This window comes from Clupea harengus, chromosome 2 (genome assembly GCF_900700415.2).
Source record: "Clupea harengus chromosome 2, Ch_v2.0.2, whole genome shotgun sequence".
In the NCBI taxonomy this organism is placed as follows: Eukaryota; Metazoa; Chordata; class Actinopteri; order Clupeiformes; family Clupeidae; genus Clupea; species Clupea harengus.
In genome coordinates, this window is record NC_045153.1 from 1,888,314 (window position 1) to 1,908,325 (window position 20,012).

A 20,012-nucleotide genomic window follows, 5' to 3' on the forward strand; every position below is an offset into this window, starting at 1 on the left:
AGAAGGGATAACGAACGACACCACCACTTATGCAACAGTTGCCACACTTGGGTTATGTTCATTTGGGAATATCATTTTACACATTGATCCCTAAACAGAGTTAAAACCCAACGTTTTGTTACTAGTTCTAAATGGATGGTTGCTATGGCCAAAGCCCTGTCATTAGTTCTAAATGGATGGTGGGTATACAACTTGCTAGAGTATACCACTTGCTAAATTACGTCATAGAAAGTGTCGCGCTTGTGACGTGTCGACTCATCATTTGTCTATGGAGCGTTTCATTCGCTACTTCATTGGTCAGAATTTAGTTGCTGGCCTTTTATTTGCCAGTAGGACCCCGTTAACAGTTAATTATGACTATCGAGTAATACATTACCTATCGCAAACTGTACAATAGCTACTTAATAGCTAAGTGATTCAGCTCAAACTTAGAGGCGTGATGATTTCCCTCTGATGTCGAGGACACCATAGAACAGATATTGAAGCTGTAACCTCGCTATTGCTGAAACAGTATGCATGGTAGTTCTTGACCAGTGGTCCAGGAAAAAGAAGAGTACCTCAGTGCCAGGGATCCCTTCCTTCCTTTACATTTCAGTTTAGGGAGGAACATGTTTGTAGTAAATATGTAAACAAATGTGTAGTAAATGCGTAAACAATTGCATGCCTATTCTAAGGGATACTTCAAGGGAGCCATAGTGAGGGGGAAGAGTGGAGTGAAATGGGGATCTGCTTTGTGTTGGCTGCTCAGGTTCTTATTCAGAATCAATATTATAGCAAACAAGCTAACACGTACCTTGTGTTTCCCGTTATTCTCCGATTTTTTTTTGTTGCTTTCATCTGTAGAGCAAGGCTTCAAATGATTTTAGTTTGTGAAAAGTTCTTTTAATTTCCAGAAATGCTCAAGATCACGATAAGCAGACAAAGGTGTCATCCAAGGGACAGTGAGATTACCGTTAATGTTAACTATATTCGCTAACAGACTAGTTATCGCTGATCATTGACTGATCTGGATCAAATGTATAAACTAATTGGCTCCACTGTTGGTGGGCTGTTGCAATGATGAAAGGGTCCTCTGCTTTTAAAATAATGTAATAATGCAATAATGACTACAGAACCCTGTGGGCAGCGGTTTACACCTCTTAACAAATGAAGAGTCGATAGTCAAAACGCGACACGTTCTATGACATGTTCTAGCAAGTTGTATACCCACCATACCTGCAAACTAGTCAATTTTCGGCTAAATTCGCCGTTTTCCAACAAAATATGTTATTTCCGTGAATCCTGTACATCCGAAGAGTTGGATGGTTGCTATGGCCAAAGCTCTGTCATTAGTTCCATATCTCTCATTGCCAAGCTAGCATATCCCAGAATTCTGTTGAGCCTTAAGTTTGTAAAATCACTGTGGTCTTCAGCCCAGATATACAGTACCAGTCAGAAGTTTGGACACACCTTCCCATTCAATTGAAATCTCCATCAATCCACTAATTTGTAACTCTGTCACATAGTAACAGTTTAGTTATTCTTCAGAATTAATTTTGGCAGATTGACATGCAAGCGTAATACAGTCAAAAACCTGGGACTGTTTCATAGGTGAGCAAATATCAAAGTTAATTGACGTTCTAAAGCTCGTGTCACAATAGAAAACTCAACCAAGCCGCGGTATAATAACGAAGAACCCACTCCTGATCTGTATATGTGCCCACCTGCTCCACAACGTCATGTCCATTGTGATCTTTATGATAACAGCGTGAGCAGATTGCTGATTGGTCGGTCCAGCAGTAGAACTTCAGCTGTTTGTGGTGCTGTTGACAGAGGCTCTGATCCTGAAGGTCCTGTAGCTGGTGTCTCTCCAGATCTGGGTCAGAGTAGTGAGGCCTGATGCAGGTCATGCAGTAGGAATCCCCACAGGTCAAACAGGTCTTCACAGCTGGAGTTGGGCAGACATCACACAGCACCCGTCCAGCTGACACTCTACAAGGACACATGAATGGATTTGTTGAATGAATGAATGAATGAATTAATTCATTAATTATTTTTTTTGGGTAGGAGCAGTCTTGCAGCCACTAAGAACCACTAAGCTGCAAACATTCATCAACACCTGCCTCAGAAGGATAATGAACATCTGGGGGAAGGACAGAATAAGCAATGTGGACTTGTGGAAAAGAACAAGCCAGGATCCAATTGACATGCTAATTCTCAGGAGAAAGTAGAGTTGGATTGGACATACCCTCAGAAAACCGGCCACAAACATCACTCGGCAAGCCCTGAAATGGAACCCACAGGGAAGAAGAAAACCAGGTCGACCCAGGAACAGCTGGAGGAGAAGTGTCCAGGCAGAAATGGCCGGGAAAGGACTCAACTGGGGAGACGTTGAAAGAACTGCCAACAACCGAGCGAAATGGAGGACATTCGTCAATGGCCTATGCACTCTAAAGGCCATGACATTACGAGCTGTACTGGTTTTGAGCCGTTTTCCTCACTGTCCCTTTGTAGGCTCTACAGTTTCTTAGTTAGTAAATCAAATTGAATTGATAATTTGGTTCAATTTCACTGGACACGCCCAGGCGTGATTACTTGTTGAGTCTAAAGATCACTTAAATAGAACCTGCCTGGCAATGTGGAGTAGGCTAAAAGGTCTCAAAAAGCAGTAGATGAAATTCCAGAACAGATGAGAAACCCAGTCATTGACATCTATCAATCTGGAAAGGGTTACAACATCAAGCCAACGATGGTGGTAGTGTGATGGTCTGGGGCTGCTTTGCTGCTTCAGGACCTGGCGACTTGCCATAATTGATGGAACCATAAATTCTGCTCTCTACCAAAAAATCCTGAAGGAGAATGTCTGGCCATCAGTTTGTGACCTAAAGCTCAAGTGCAGTTGGGTTATGCAGCAGGACAATGATCTGAAGCGCACAAGCAAGTCCACCTACGAATGGCTGAAAATAAACTAAATGCAGGTTCTGGAGTGGCCTAGTCAAATTGAGATTGAGATGCTGTGGCATGACCTTAAACTGCCAGTTCATGCTCGAAAACCCTCCAATGTGGCTGAATTAAAACAATTCTGCAAAGAAGAGTGGGCCAGAGTTCCTTCACAGCCATGTAAAAGACTCATTGCCAGTTATCGCAAACGTTTGATTGCAGTTGTTGCTGCCAAGGGTGGCACAACCCGTTATTAGGTTTAGGGGGGCAATTACTTTTTCACATGGGTGATGTAGGTTTTGAATAACTCTTTTCCTTCAATACATGAAAGCATAATTAATATGTGTCTTTGTGTTATATTCAAGGAACTATTTTATGTGTAGTAATGCGGCGCTATGTTTTACTATAGAGCCGCGTATTGATACCGTTTACAGTGATGCTTACACTACATTTAGGGCATGTCTTACTTTCACATTACATTATACTTCTTTTTTTGTTTGTTGTTGACCTCAACATCTTCCCCAAATGCATTGTTCCTACAAAGAAATAGCTATACAATATATTTAGTGTTATGTCTCCGAAACATGGATTATGATGGTTACGACGGTTTTGTAAGGTCTAGAATCCGCTGTATTTTACATTTAGCATTAACTCATGTTGTCTTTGTCTTATATTATAATAAGTTGGATGATCTGAAACATTTAAATGTGAGAAATAAGCAAAAATAGAAGAAATCGGGAAGGGTCAAATACTTTTCACAGCGCTGTATTATTTGTGTTACGTTAGATTATAATAATATATTTTGTCTTTACTTATTCGAAACAGTAAATAGACTTAATCATCTTTAGTCAAGTCAAATGAAATATATTTATAAAGCACATTTTAAAAACAACTCACGTCGACCAAAGTGCTGTGACCAATTGCTTTAGTTAATTTGTGTACTGAGTTTTTTTTCATACTCAGTTGAGAAGATAAGTACTGTATGATGACACGTCATTACCTTCTGGAAGGTTCAGTCCACATCTACAATACTGACACTCAGTTCATATCCTGATTATAGTGCCACAATTATCTCCATCATCAGTGCATCGGTCTGCTGGCGGTGCTGGCGATAAACATCCTTAGTGTGTACAATATGACACCAACAGTGTAGGCAGATTGGAATAAACGTATTTATCTACCTAGAAAATTAGTATTTAAGTAACTACAGTACATTCTACAGTGGTGTGTAACTGTAATGTAATTACAAATATTAGAAATTTAATGTGCTTCCCTACTTGGTTCATGTAAATGTAATGAGTTTACTGTAATCAAATGACTTGATAATGCATTAGTCCCATCACTGGTTATTAATACAGTATGTGTACCTGGATCCTTCCCATGTGACGTCTGGTCTGATGAATCTGGATGCATCACTCCTCACAGACACACTGGACAAAGGGGAGTCTGGTCTCTCCATGACATTCCTGTGAGAACAAGGCACGTCATAACATTCATAACATTACAAAGAGGATCCAAACAGCAAATAATCTGTATAATAAAATAATAAAAGAGCAAATACAAAATCTGAAACAATTCTAACAGAATTAAAAGAATAAAACTAGTCTAGTGAATCTGCTCCTCTGTGCAGTGAGGTGAGGGTTGACTTACTCTGTGACCTCCTGTTCTTTAAGATCCTTTGGCGTGCCCTTTGACCTGTCACTCCTCATGGACATCACACTGGGCACAGGAGAAGGTGGCCTTTCTTTTTGTGTCCTACGGCCACAAGACACCAGAGGGTTTTTGAGACTGATGATTTTTTTAGAGGGGGTGGGTAGGGTGCTCTAACTTTAGAACCCAGACCAATAAAAATGCTCTCACCCTTAATGAATCTGAAAGTTTTCCAATACGAGGTACCTTTGGAATTTAAAGCAGCATGTTTTGGGGATATTGTTGCCGATGACGTGCTGCTCCAATAAAAATGTAAATGAGGGAGGAGGTGTGTCTTATGTGATTTAGTGAACCAATCGTGTAGCAATCCACCCTTTGCGGGTCCAGTATGGTTAGTATGTCATTGCCTGTTTATTTATCTCTGGAAAATCTGTGTGTTTTTTACAAGTGTTTGCAAACCCCCCCCCCCCCCCCCCCCCCCTTTTCTTTCCTACTGTGAGGCGCATTGTGTTACCTCTGTGTATGAAATGCGCCGTACAAATAAAGTTTGATTTGATTTATTGGTTTACACATATAATAAAATCAATCTAAAATATGGATGAGATATTTCTACCTGCTATCTAACATAGGGCATAGTCAGACATCTTCCTTATATATGTTGCCTCCTCCCTCACATATTATCCAACGGTTAGCCTTAGTGATGGAGATAATTTCCAAACAGTGTTAATGACTTAAGAATATAATAATCAAGTGCCTTGTATTATTAATTACCTTGTATGAATCATGTGCCTATGAAAGCAGAAACATGGCTTTTCTGTGTTTCTGCGTGTGTGTAACTTAGAATATTAGGTGCCACTCACACCCCGTGCAGACGGACTCTAGTTTGTCTGGACCCGGTGAACCCCGAGTCCGGATAGCCCTATCGTGCAGACGAACGCACTGTATCCGCACACTGTATCCGCACTCCCTCGAATCGGGGGTCCAAATCGGGATTGCCCCACGTGATTGCATCATTAGACCAGCCAGAACAACGGACACAACCGGCATTATTTAATTACGGAATGGGTTGCCATGGCGCAGTGAGTGTGGCAGCCAGTTATAACAGCTCTCCAGTTTAAAAAAAAATAATTCTTCCTATTACCTTGCTCCTTTTCCACGTGAATTTCCCTAACGGGATTAATACAAATGTATCTATCTATCTGTTGTTAGGAAAGGGATGACATTAACAAGCCACACTTTAATATATCACTGTTTAATCTATTTGCATCAGACCATTTTTCAAAAAACAGTTTTTAAAAGTGTCAGCAATAGCCTATATGAGCAAATCTGACGTGAAAAGATTTTTTATTATAGACGGAAGTTTCAAAACAGATGAATGCTACGTTAGCTTTAGTCCTGTCAGACAACGATAGCGATAGCTACTAGCTAGCGTTAACGTTACTTCAGAGGTAGCCTACAGTACGTGAAGGACAAAGCCCTCAACAATAGCCTACATTTGTTGTTAGTAATAAAACCATGAAATTGGAAGCAATTGTAAACCATGAAACATCCAGGATCCACAGCACTTGCATTGTGGTCTCTCGTGCTCAAGCTCAGCATCTCCATAAAGCACAGGCATTTAAACAACTCAGACATGTCATGTTGCACTGTTCTAAACTCTTTATTATCAATAACAAATACAATTATTTTTCGCTTAACCTACAGTCTGCTCTTACCACTGATTTTATAAACCACCATAATGTGTTACTGTGCAGATCAAATGTAGGCTATGCGGCTAAGCTAAAGGTTGCTAGTTGGAGCTCAACTACTGTCATATGTTATTTTGATAGCATGCTCCTGTCTTCTTCTCCGTTTTCTTCAGTTGTCTGTAGCACCAAAGCGCCACCAACAGGCGTGGGGGATGTACTACAGCTGAGTCAATCGGATTCACTGGGTTCATGTGCACGCAATGTAAAAAGTGGGTAGGTGTGAAATAGGTGTGAAAACTGAACCCGGGTTCAGGCAAACTAGAGTCCGTCTGCATGGGGTCTCAGTCTGCATATGTACAAGAGCATGTTTAGACCAGAGGTGATAAGAAGGTTCGAACTGTGCTTCTTCTGACCTTGCAAAACTTCCATCCTTGCCTCAAGCGTCAGAAATCCACCACGTGGTTTTCCCTGCTGAACGCTCAACTTCTGTCTATATAAACCTTGTGCGATGTGTTTATCATTGCTTCACTTTCAGCCTTGTGCTGGGAATGAGCCCGATTGCAATTGTTGTTTGTCTAATAAATATACTTATATGCAGCTCCGGAGTCCTGAGGTAACTAGGGTGAATTTTCACCTATCACTTAGTGGTGCAGAGATGATTATATCCACACACCAGGTCATTGCCCTCACTGTGTTACGACCATAAAATGGTATTCATTCACAGATTTGCCACAGTTTATTACTTATATCTTGGAGCTTCACCTCAGGTCGAAAATTGCAACATAAAATGAAACAAAAAATCAAGTTGCATTAGTGAAAAGTATACTGAATAAGTGTGTTTTAGACTGAGCCGCTTGCCAAACAGATGCAGTGTAATAACAGAATGTTGGGCGGACTTCCTGACTTCCTGAAATCCTTGTTGAACGACTCATGCCCTCAAGCACTGATTTAGGCTTAGATTACAAATACACAGACAATGGAATGGTTTGTTCCTGCAGAGTAGGACTGCTGTTATATACATTTTCTAAAATGTCAACATTATTTTATTTTTCATGAATAGTCTTGGTGTGCGTTGTCGCCGTGTCGTACGCAACCATGAAGCAAAAACACTCGAATTTGAGTCAAAAGTCCGAATCAAAATTGGCTGGGACATTAAAAAGGTTAATTTATTTAATTTTAATTAATAGGCTTGGTGGGCCTTCTCGCCGTATCCTACGCCTACGCAACCTTGAAGCAAGAATTTCCGCAACATTCGAAAAAAGTGGTGCGAATCAAACTCACCTGGGGCAACTAAAAAGGTTACACAAATATCATTAAGTAATCTAGTCCAGTAGTTTCTATCTAGCATACACAAATAACCTTTCGACAAAATGTTATAAGAAAACATGACTGCCAGACTCACCTTCTCAGTTTGACGATAACGAAAGTTATAGTAAAATAGAGCGGATACTGAAATCACGTGACTTTGTTGCTGACACCTTCGCTCCATGTAGAAGTAGAAGAAGCTTCGTATCTTTCCACTAGATGGCGATGTAGGATTGAAGTATTTGCGGACGGTGAGACACAAGATTTCCAGATTTCAACACATTGACGTCAGTTACGCCGGGTTACTTGTGTCCCCACTACTTTGACAACTGAAAATAAATAAAAAATATATGCTATACATCTCATCACCGCGGTTAAAGTGTATGGGACCGGAAAACACTACCGAGTCTGACATTTGCTTAGCAAGAGTCAGCACTGACACAACGTTTAGTTTGGTGATTTCGGTTTGCCGAGTGAATGGTCATTTTCCAGACTTGCCAGTAACACTTATTACAAGTATTGGGACCACTGAAGGAGTAAGGGAGTTGCTAAACATGTTACATGCCAGCAGTGGCGTAACGTAGTAACGACGGGCCCAGGTGCAAGATATTATGACGGGCCCCCCTAGTGAACGCTAAAAAAAATAAAATCGTAGCGTTCCCTACTTCCACAACCGCGTCTAAAAAAAACGTTAATCAAAGGTGTTTGTTATCGATATAAATAGTGTTTAATTAATCAACCTTACATATTTTAGAAGTGATTGGTGTGTACACAATGAACTAAGTCTTGTTTGACTCTCAGCAGGAACATTTCTTACCGTAACAATTGTTAACTGTTGCATGGTTGCTGACACACCACTGAGGGCAGAAACAGCGATTCTGATCCCAGCTGAACTGCTGCACTAATGACTCCGTGGGCTGGCGACTAGTTGACGGCAATTCAAAAGCCAAAATAATCTAATTTAGGCAGCTTTGCCGCCTTCTCCTCCTGTTCTTTTTTCTCTTGCCCTTTTCTACTTCCACTCTTGTGCTTAAAAGGCATTGTTACGAGTAAAGTTGTGCTATGCAGTGCTCAATGACCTAGGTTATCAGAATTGGTTTAACTATAGCGTATTGTATTGTCACATGATCAAATAGAGACTTGACATTGGACAACAACATACATATTACCCAGCAATCATCATTGCTAATCACAAAAATACCAAAGAAAATAAGAACTTATTCATTTAATTGAATAGTGTTTTGATAGTTCCTATAGTGTATGTAGGATAAGCATATGATTTTGTTATAAATTGCTACTTTTTCCCAAAAAATAATCACAACCATGACTGAGATAAGTTTGCCTTTTCAGGTGTATATATAGCATTTGACACTTCTCTAATTCTTACAATAATGTGCTTTTGAACATAAGCAGACCCGAGACAATTTGACGCTGTACAGGGAGCGAGGGTGGGCCCGCTATGTAAAAGCAACATTCCCTGACAGGGGGCCCGTTAACTTACGCGTGTATATCTTTGAGCGCGGCTACGGGCCCCGACACCTCACGGGCCCAGGTGCAGCCCCTATAGCTACGCCCCTGCATGCCAGGCAGCAGACTGTCAGTGAATAGAAAGAGAACATTCAGGGGGGAAAGTATTCCCAGAGTCGATGTAATATTAAAGGCAGTTGTAGTGAGAGCAGTTACAAGGGATTCTTGAAGTAACACTATGCAACAATTTGACACTTTTTGAGGTATGGTTTTATAGGCAACTAGTTTTGGTACCATCCTCAAATTCATTTTGATAGCATATGTAACAGGGTTTATTATGCTTCCCTGAATTGTCCTCCCTTCATGGGTTAATTATCTAGCACGGTTAAGGTGCAGATTATTGGTTCCAGAGTATTATTTTGAATACAATGTTTTGAAGTGGGTGTGATTGAGGGGTTGTCTTTGGGTTCTTCCTTTCCTCTCTCTTTCTTTGGATGTATAAGACAGAGGTAGGTATGCGTCCTGCAGACACACGCTAGCGAGTTAGCTAGCCTACATGTGCGCTTGTTTTGTGCATATTGTTTTAAGTGGCTTGCCTGATTTGTATTGACAGGAGCTGAGCGACTTGCTAACTTCTGTCCAACGGATTTTATGTTCGTCATTTGCATGTATCAGGTGGGTCACGTTTTGCACTTGAGTGTTTTGTGCACGTGTTAGCTCTTTCTTTGGATGTATAAGACAGAGGAGCTGAACGACTTGCTAACTTCTGTCCAACGGATTTTATGTTCGTCATTTGCATGTATCAGGAGGCAGCAATAAACGTGTGAATATCAGGCCGATGGCTGTGTCCTTCTTAAACAAATACAACGCAGAGTGAAACAGCGAGGGCAAGATTACCTCCGTTACACATATGGTCATGTGAAGGACAGATACACACCTGTGTCTTCCCCACTAACCATCCAAGATATGCCCTATGTAGTTCTGTGTAACGGGCTGGAACCCCCTGCAAAAATGGAAGAAAAGATTTCACACGCATGACATTGCCAGCTATACTGCCAAGACACTAGTTAGTGTGTTGGCAAGCTTCTATCAGTGTCAACTGGGCTGTTGGTGGTGTTTGCAAGGTTTTTGCATGCCTTTTAGGTAGCTGGCTCACTAGTTTTGGAACAGAACTCCATGACTAACAAAGTCAGATCCGGGTCCAGTCACCTGATGCACAGAAAAACAGAATAGTGTAAAGACACAGTCAGTCAGACTAAAAAACTATGCTCCACTCTTCTACTCATGTACTCCTCTTGTCCTCTCTGCACTCCCTCCTAAACCTGCTTCAATAGACACTAAAGCACTATGGGAAATGTAGTCACCAGTCATTATTAGATATGCTCTTAGCTCAGTTTTCATAAAGATTATAGTCTTGAAACCCCATTGGTTCACTCAGACACTCTGAAGGGCAGACTAATCAGCGACCAGTGGGGGTGGCCAAGTGTGATGGCGACGTTAAAGCTTTTCTTTTCAACATGTAGTAACAACAATGGCGGCTGGAGCTAGACAAAGCGATTCAAACAGTAGTAGCAACGCTAGCAAAAATCAGAGAATTGAGGCTGGAGCTAAAAGACTGTAAATGTCTTCATCAAGGGTAAAGACATTACTGCCAGCGGGGTTTGGGAGAAGGCTAATAACTCAGCTTAACACAATAACACAACATAAATATCATCATCAATAACATTTAACATGAATGAATGAATGAATGAAAATACACTTTAATATGCATAAATATGTAGTCTATGTACAGTCAGTAGGTAATATGTCAAACAAAAACTTCATTCATATCCATGGAGATCTAGTTCATTCAGTTGCTGCAGCTCCTTCTGTTCTCTGTCAGCCTTGTTCGGTATTCTGTTCTCTGTTGAGTCAATCAGCTGCTTTCGCTCGCAGTCTCTCAGTCTCTAAACTCTGACCTCAGGTTTGAGTCCATGCTTGAGACATTATTTGCACAAAAACATTTTATGTCATAAGTGTAAGTGTAAAATCCCTGCTGTGTATTTCACAGTAATTGTACCCATTAGATAGTACTGCCCACAGATGGTTCACAGACATGAGCCTGACAAAGTCTTTAGGAAACAGTGTTTCTTTCCATCAGAGTATCAGTTGACATACACATTTAACAATTATTAAAAGTGAAGAGATACTCTGCAGAGCCCACTAGTAAATTGACAAAACTACCCTGAGGGATTTTTAAGTGTAGGAAGACCTTTCTCTTCCCCTTCAGCGCTACCATGCAGATCTTGCTCTCAACTCTCAGTGATCGGCGATCTGTTAATGGTTGTGTCTTTCTGGAAAGGCCATAATGACAAACATCTCTGTTTTATTTCTCCCCCTCCTCCATCTCTCAACTCTGAAGTGATCTTCGCTCATCAGCCTCCTCCACCAAACGGCTGAGTTTATGAACAGTCTTCAACAGTCCCTCCATCTCCCTGTTCTTCTCCTCCATCTGTCTGTTGAACTGTCCCTCCATCTTCTCCTTGGTGATGCTGATGTTTCTCTGTAGTTCAGGCAGGATGATCTTCATGAGGTTTCTCTCTGCTTCAGCCCTGGCCTCTCTCTCATAGCTCTCTCTCATCTCCTCCACCTCCTCTCTGTGACTCTCCTCCATCTCTCTCCTCTCTCTTTCTCTCTTTTCTCTCACTCTGATCATTTTTCTCTCCATCTCCTCTCTCTGTGTAATCTCTCTCTTTAACTCTCTCTCCATCTCCCTCCTCTTCTCTTCATCCCTCTCTTCTTTCATCTTTCTCTCCAGTTCTGTTGTTCTTTCATTTAATATTCTAATTTCTCCTTCATGCTGCTGAATCTCTCCCTCCATCATCTTCAGAGACTCCTGAACATTTGTATCAAGTTCCTCTCTTCTCTCTCTCTCCTCCCTCAGTTTCCTCTCCTCCACCTCTCGTTCTCCCTGTATTATTCTCTCTATCTCTCTGAGCTGTTCCTCTGCCTCCTGGTAGGTCTCACTGCTGTAGAATCTCTCTCTGTTTCCTGACACTGGGGGCGCTGGACCAGGACTCTCTCCTCCCACTGCAACACACACAATCACAGTAAACCATCACACACAGCTCAATTATAACATAATCACAACAAGCAAACTAAGTCTATCATTTGTTAGTGAGCCAAATATTGACTCTTTCAGCCTATGTAGCCAACTGTCTGGTTGCCATGGCTACTACTAACTAATAACTAACCAGTTTCCTGAACTAGTGTTAGCTATAGGTAGATAGGCTGACTGCAATGCTTCATTAAATATTCATTCTTAGTAGACATCCATCATCCAGCTTCCAGAAAGTACATCTGTCCAAATGTGCAGGGTGGTAGGATCACAGTGAGACCACTGATGACTTACTGGATGGAGGCTGTTCCTTACTTCTTCTTCTTCTCCTCCTGTGATGTGGGAGCCCAACAGAAACTGAAACCGGATTTGAAGCCCAGAAGCCTGCTGGACTCTCTCCTCCCACTGCAAAGACACACACACACAGGCACATAACACGCCAAATAAGTATTTGTAGCTGTAGAACAACACTAAAGCAGGACATAAACAATAGCAGAGTGTGCAGCTAATATATTTTCTTAAGTGTCTTCTTAAACTTTTTGTTCTTCTCCTCTAGTTGAGTTAAGAAGAAAAAGTTAAGAAGAAACTTTATCTTAACTGCGTTCAGGAATGAAGTCCAATGCTCTTTTATATCCCTTCAAATACTGAGGAGTTTTCAAAACATTAAATTCATTGCAGACTCACAAACATGAAGACTTACTGTTTGGAGGCAAAATCGGCAAACTGCGTGTTCTCCTGACGTGAGGAGGATCTGGATCTAGGAGTCCAACACAAAGAGAAACTGAGATTTTTGAGGGGGCTTTTTGCCTTTAATCGATAGGACAGTGAAGGTTTGGACAGGAAATGAGATGGAGAGAAGAGGTGGGAAGTGGGATCGGGAAATGACAGCAGGTCGGATTTGAACCCGTGTCCCCGTGGGCGTATGGTCGGGGCTACTGCTACAGTGCCCTCCAGAGACTGAGATTTAAAGGGAAAACAGGAACTGGAGCTGAGATGTGTGAGTATGTCAGAGTGTTAATACCATGTGCGTGAAAGTAGCAGTTCAATTAATGGGTAATTAGTTTAGAAAGAGAATCACTTTGATTGGTCATTTGGGCCTCAACACACGGTCTATGTTATTAAACACTTAGGATACACATCTCTTCTCTTGCACTCACCAGTCAGATGTTCTCTTTCTCTCTCCTCCAACTGTCTGTCTCTCTCCTCCAGCTGTCTGTCTCTCTCCTCCAGCTGCCTGTTTCTCTCCTCCAGCTCCCTGCCTTGTTCTTGTAGTTGGGTTCTCAGGTCCTGTAGTTGGCTGTTCCTGTCCTGCAGTTCCTTTTCCAGTGACTCCAGTTGTCTTTTACTGGTCTCCACCTCACTGGTCATGTTCTCCAGTTGTCCCTCTCTCTCCTTCTCTCGTTTAGTCATGTTCTCTAGATCTGTCTCTCTCTCCTGGAGGAGTTTATTCCTCTCCTTTAGTTGGTGTTTTGTCTTCTCCATCTCTTTGTTCTTGTCCTCTAGTTGTTGTTTTGTCTTCTCCATCTCTTCATTCTTGTCCTCTAGTTGTTGTTTTGTCTTCTCCATCTCTTTATTATTCTCCTCTAGTTGTTGTGATGTCTTCTCCATCTCTGTGTTCTTGTCCTCTAGTTGTTGTTTTGTTTTCTCCATCTCTTTGCTCTTCTCCTCTAGTTGTTGTTTTGTCTTCTCTGTCTCTTTGTTCTTCTCCTGTAGTTGTTGTTTTGTCTTCTCCATCTCTTTATTCTTTTCCTCTAGTTGTTGTTTTGTCTTCTCCATGTCTTTCACATTCTCCTCCAGTTGTTGTTTTATCTTCTCCATCTCCATCAGTCTCTCCTTGCTCTCTTCCAAAAGTTTATTTTTGTCCTCCTTGTGCCCCTCTAGTTGTTGTTTTGTCTTCTCCATCTCTTTATTCTTCTCCTCTAGTTGTTGTTTTGTTTTCTCCATCTCTTTGTTCTTCTCCTCTAGTTGTTGTTTTGTCTTCTCCATCTCTTTGTTCTTCTCCTCTAGTTGTTGTTTTGTCTTCTCCATCTCTTTATTCTTCTCCTCTAGTTGTTGTTTTGTCTTCTCCATCTCTTTGTTCGTCTTCTCTAGTTGTTGTTTTGTCTTCTCCATCTCTTTGTTCTTCTCCTCTAGTTGTTGTTTTGTCTTCTCAATCTCTTTGTTCTTCTCCTCTAGTTGTTGTTTTGTCTGTTCCATCTCCACCAGTCTGTCCCTGCTCTCTTTTAAAAGTTTAGTCTTTTCCTCCTTGTTCTTCTCCAGTTGTTTGTTTTTCTCCATCAACTCAGCATGCAAAGCTAGGAAGAAACATGTTGTAATATTTTCAGTATTGAATATTTCATTATCTAGTAGTTTGAGTATTAAACTAGTTCAGTTTAACTAAATGACAGAGGCCAAATAAGGAAAATAGGCTTTGCTATATGATTATTAAACTAGTTGAATTGAATTAAAACACAAAGGCTGAATAAAGAAAGGTGGCTTGGTGATATGATCGTTAAGCTAAATGATGAAGGCTACATAACTTGAAGTGAAGATGAAATGAATAATGTCTTTTCTGTCCCCAACAGGACCTGCAGACACCCACCCTGTAAGGAGCTGCTGACCAGGAAGAGGTCAGTTCTGGTTTCATAACTCACTGAACACCATTATTCATACAGAGATAATCTGACTGTGGATTATTGCTGTCAGGTGCTTAAATGCAGATCAGCCAACAACATATACAGGGTTGACTGTTACCCACAGACTCAACCTGACCCAACCTGACACATAGCAGATCTCAACTAATCTGGGCCATTTGGGCATTCTGGTCCCACAGCACAACAGTACATTACTGTGAAATATTGTATGTGGTTTTTTTTTGGTGCACTTGGTGCCTTAGCAGCCCTGCAACCAATCATCTCCACTCCTCACTCAAATGGCAAAGATCCACCAATCATCTCTACTCCACTCTCTCACTCAGCAGTAATCAGATCTCAACCAATCATCTCTCACACTCACCCAGAGACTGGACAGATTCCTCCATCCTCTTCCTCTCTTCAGCAGTTATCTCCTCCTCCACTGTAATACCAGAGTAGAGAGATGAGCTCTTTGAAGCAGGAGGTTAACACACATGCGCACGCACACACATATACACACATGCGCACGCATAGATTCACACACACACACCGACACACACACACACGTACGCACACACCTCAAACACAAAGTAATGAACATTACCCACCACACACAGAAACACAAACACGGTAACAAACACACACCAGCACGCACACGACTGAGACGGAAATCTTATCAATATGTGTGTGTGTGTATGTGTGTCTTTAAATGGGTCTATGGCTGTATGTGTGTGTATGGTGTGTGTGTGCATAGCGTGTGTGTTTGTATATGTGTGTGTATCAATGTCTGTGAGTTTCTGTCTGTCTGTCTGTTTGTGTGTGAGCGCACATGCACACTAAGGCCTGATGACCATGATGACCCCCCTCCCTCCCGATGAAACCCAAACACACCAACTCCTCTCTGGTACTTACCAACCTCCTGAGCTAAAGAAACCAGAAACAGAGATGAGATCATTAATGAGGCTCAATGGAGACAAACTCACACTAGAATGATCTTCATTCACACATTACATCAACACATATGACAGTGGTTCACACACTTTACCTGTGTGTGTGTGGGGGGGTGTCTGTATGGGTTTGTAAATGTATGAGAGTGTGTATGTGTGTGTGTAGAGAGAAACTGCATTCAAGTCAGTTCTCCACTACTAAGTTTATATATATATATGTATATATATATATATATATATATATATATGTATATATATATATATATATATATATATATATATATATACACACACACACACACATAGAGACATATATATAGACGTGTGTGTGTAAAAAGATACCGCATTAAAGTCAGTTCTCCACTAATAAAGTTGATATGTCTGTGTGTGTGTTTTTTTACTACATTTGTGTGTGTGTGTGTTTGTATCTGTATAAATGTGTGTATATATATGTGTGTATGTGTGTGTGTGTGTGTGTGTGTGTGCGTGCATATGTGTGTTTTTGTTTGTCTGTGAGTTTGTGTCTGTGAGTGTGTGTGTGTTTGTTCACTAAGGCCTGATGACCATGATGACCCCCCTCCCTCCTAATGAAACCCAAACACACCAACTCCTCTCTGGTACTTACCAGCCCGCAAAGCTAAAGAAACCAGAAACAGAGATGAGTTCATTAATGAGGCTCAATGGAGACAAACTCACTAGAATGATCTTCATTCACACATTACATCAACACATATGACACACTTTACCTTTACACTTTACCTGTGTGTGTGTGTGTGTGTGTATGAAGAAAAACTGCATTCAAGTGAGTTCTCCACTAATCAGTGCTTCATGACTAAGTTTATATTGATGTATGTGTGTGTGTGCGTGTGTAATTGTGTGTATGTCTCTGTGTTTGTGTCTGTGTTGTACATATGTATGTTTGTATCTGTATAAATGTGTGTTTGTATATGTATCTGTGTCTGTATTTATGTGTTTATGTTTGTGTTTGAATATGCATGAGTGTGTGTATGTGTATGTGTGTGTGCACATACACACTAAGGCCTGATGACCATGATGACCCCCCTCCCTCCTAATGAAACCCAAACACACCAACTCCTCTCTGGTACTTACCAGGCACTGCACCTAAAGAAACCAGAAACAGAGATGAGATCATCAATGAGGTGCAATGGAGACAAACTCACACTAGAATCATCTTCATTCACACATTACATCAACACTTATGACAGTGGTTCCCACACTTAAGCTGTGTGTGTCTGTATGGGTTAGTAAATATATATGTGTGTGTGTGTGTGTGTGTGTGTGTGTGTGTGTGTGTGTGCGTGTGTGTGTGTGTGTGAGAATAGGACAGATGATATCATAGATATCATATATAAAGGCTAGAGATCCGGTTTGCCGACCAATGGAGTCGAGCGTCCGCACATGGCGGCCATCTTGCCACAGTGCCTATAACATTGTGTTGGTAGTGGTATGTACTTTTTAAATAACCATAACTTGCTCAATTTTCAACCGATTTTTAAACGGTTTGGTTTGTTATAAACGTCAGAGATGTAGTTATGACATGGCATACTTATGAATAATTATGATAATTATAACCACGTTAATAACGTTTGTAAGAAACCAAACCATTTGTAAATCCGTCAAGATTTCAGCGAGATAAGAGTATTAGCGTTTGTGCCAGCCAGAAAGCTTCCCTGTGGCAAGATGGCCGCCTGTGAGGACGTTCTAGACTCCGCCGTAAGACATCTAGCCTTTATATATGATATCTATGGATGATATCCCCATTCCCCACATTCCTGTGTGTTGTAAAGTGTCCCACAGCGCCCCCTATGTGTTCAGGTGAGGACTAGTGTGGGCTCTCTGAACAGCTGAAGTGGGAGAGGCCAAAACAGTCTCCAGAGGGGTTCAACTCTAATTATACCCTTGTGCCCCCGTACTTGTCAGCAGGGTAAATTCTCCTTTCCACTGCACTTAATGGAGTTTCTCTCCCGAACAGCAGGCTTGTTCCCTCAATCCTTAACTCTCTGTTACACAACAGCTCAGATCAGTGGAAGCTGCTGCTCTGAGCCCTAAGTGTGTCTTTAGTAGAAAACTAAACTTCCTCAACACTGATGGTGTTAAACTCTACAGAGATGATCTTCATGCTACTAGCTCACCGACACAGACACTTAAAGGAATCATGGTGATATTGGTGACATTATTTGAGATAGTTGCAGCCTAAAATTCTTGATTTTGAGGGAGCTTTTCCAAAAAGTTCAGATGAAAGTTGCTGTGTTTTTAGGTGTTTGTTGCGAATTTTCCTCTTTGTAATCATAATTGAGTTATTTGTTGAAAAATAACTGATTAATAAACAAACATTCATTCATCAAGAACAAAAATAAATAACCTTGCCAATATGCTAAACAAAAGATTACCAGGACTACAAAACTTATCCACAACACAATGCACCTGTTGGCATTACAGAAGGACTATCAGTAAGACTGAATACAATGTTATGAATGTCTCAGCCTTCACATATGAGGGGAAAAAAACAGCCTGTGTCACTGTGATCTGTCTCGTCATCTGACGTCCTGCCTGCGTTTCTGCCGTTCTCATTCTATGCGTATCAATCTGTTTTGCGATCCTTGTTTATTTATTTTATCCGTAAAGTTGTTGATGTTGTTCAATTTCATATATTAATTTAAAGTCATCCAATTTCAAGTCATCCATTCTTCAACACTCGCTGCTACCTTATCTTCAAACAGAAAGTAACGTTAAATCTCCATGGCAACAGCTCTCAAGGGTTTGGATAATAATCGGATTTATTGCTTCCTTCATTATTCACGGCTAAATAACATAAAGCTTTTTATTTTGTTTAATACACGAAAAAGCTATATCTGTTCTATAAGAAAGGTAACCTTAAATGACTTCCGTTGTGATCTGGCGATTTATAGATTTATTTAAAAAAAAAAAACAATTTAAATGACACGATCTACCACCATAAGCTTTGCGATCGACTGGTCGATCGCGATCGACGCATTGGGCACCCCTGTGCTACACCATTAACTAGACTGTTTAGTCCAGTGTAACACATAAGCTACTAGTTTGTAACAGCACTTAGATACTCTGTGTTTCCATGACCCTGAACTAGTTGTATGTGTTGTGTATTTACTAGGGCTGTCAAAGGTAACGCGTTAATCTATGAGATTATTGTGGCCAAAGATTAATGCGATAAAATAGTTTAACGCAGTTAACGCTTTGTTTACTTCCGGTGTCCGTTCACCAATGTCACGATACCGCCGCGTGCCTGAAGTCAAGTCAGTTAGATAGAAGAGACCGAGACGGTAGTGGAAGATGGAGAGAGCTGAGGGATTGTTGGGCGGAAAGTTTCTGTTTAAGAGGCAAAATGACGGAACAATCGACAAAACTAAAGTTGTATGTAGCATTTGTCAAGCTGAATTTAGCTATCACAGAAACAGCTTGTCTTTCAGTTATCACCTTAATGCAAAGCACCCGACAGAAAGTAGTCCCAGGTTAGATGGTCGCCAACCCACACTCCACGACTTCTCTAGGAAATTAACTAGACCAGTCCGTGAAAAGGTTACCAACGCTGTAGCAGTTTGGGTTGCAGGTGACTGTCGGCCCATCAACATAGTTGAAGACGGTGGGCTGACTGAGGTGTTCCGAATTGCTTCAGGGGACAATTCTTACGATTTACCGTCGAGGGGCACCATTGTGTCTCGCATACATTCCTTGTATGACGGCGAGAGAGCACGGAAAAAATACCATTAAACAACAGTGTCTAAAATACACGCTGTCTGAAGTGATTACTTGTTAATTCATAAGATTTAGTTTTTAGAAGAAAAACAAACTTTTAATCTATTGACAGCCCAAGTATTTATACACACATCCCATAACTAAGTCAGCATTCTTCCCCCTACATAATTTACATTTACATTTAGTCATTTAGCAGACATCATCACCTCACACCTGGGTCACTCCAACTCTCTAGTCTCTGGTGTCCCTACCTAATCACTCCAGAAACTTCTACACGTCCAAACCTCAGCAGCCTGACTACTCTCTCCCACACTGGAAACTGTTCATCTGCCATGTTAGCTCCACCATTACTGAATCTGTTTCATGAACACCAACAGACCTCTGACACACTCCTGAGGGCACATACAGCCCAGTTTGGGAACCACTGACATATAAAAACACCAAAATGATAGTTCAGTCAGACATTTTCTAGAACGCACAAACAAACAAACACACACACACACACACACACACGATAGATACAGCAGAGGAACAGGACACTTACGTGGTGTCAGCCCGACTCTTCTCTCCTCCT

The 20,012-nt window shown here is 41.2% G+C and overlaps 1 protein-coding gene and 1 long non-coding RNA gene across 2 annotated transcripts in view; both read right to left on the reverse strand.

The window, feature by feature from the left end:
- Positions 1-7,671, reverse strand: part of LOC116223399 (tripartite motif-containing protein 16-like) — an 8,856-nt gene extending 1,185 nt beyond the window's left edge. Inside the window, exons 1-4 of the mRNA XM_031579815.1 lie at positions 7,660-7,671; positions 4,570-4,674; positions 4,287-4,385; positions 1,704-1,971 (exon numbers count right to left, since the gene is read on the reverse strand). Of these exons, the coding sequence (XP_031435675.1) occupies positions 1,704-1,971; positions 4,287-4,385; positions 4,570-4,634 (432 nt within the window). The 5' untranslated portion in view covers positions 4,635-4,674; positions 7,660-7,671. The remainder of the gene's footprint in view (positions 1-1,703; positions 1,972-4,286; positions 4,386-4,569; positions 4,675-7,659) is intronic.
- Positions 7,672-11,714: 4,043 nt separating this feature from the next.
- On the reverse strand, positions 11,715-12,892 carry LOC116223549. The gene is made up of 3 exons (XR_004165138.2): positions 12,827-12,892; positions 12,421-12,531; positions 11,715-12,098 (listed from the first exon to the last, which is right to left on the reverse strand). It is a non-coding gene; the product is annotated as an uncharacterized LOC116223549 (long non-coding RNA).
- Between the last annotated feature and the right edge of the window lie 7,120 nt (positions 12,893-20,012).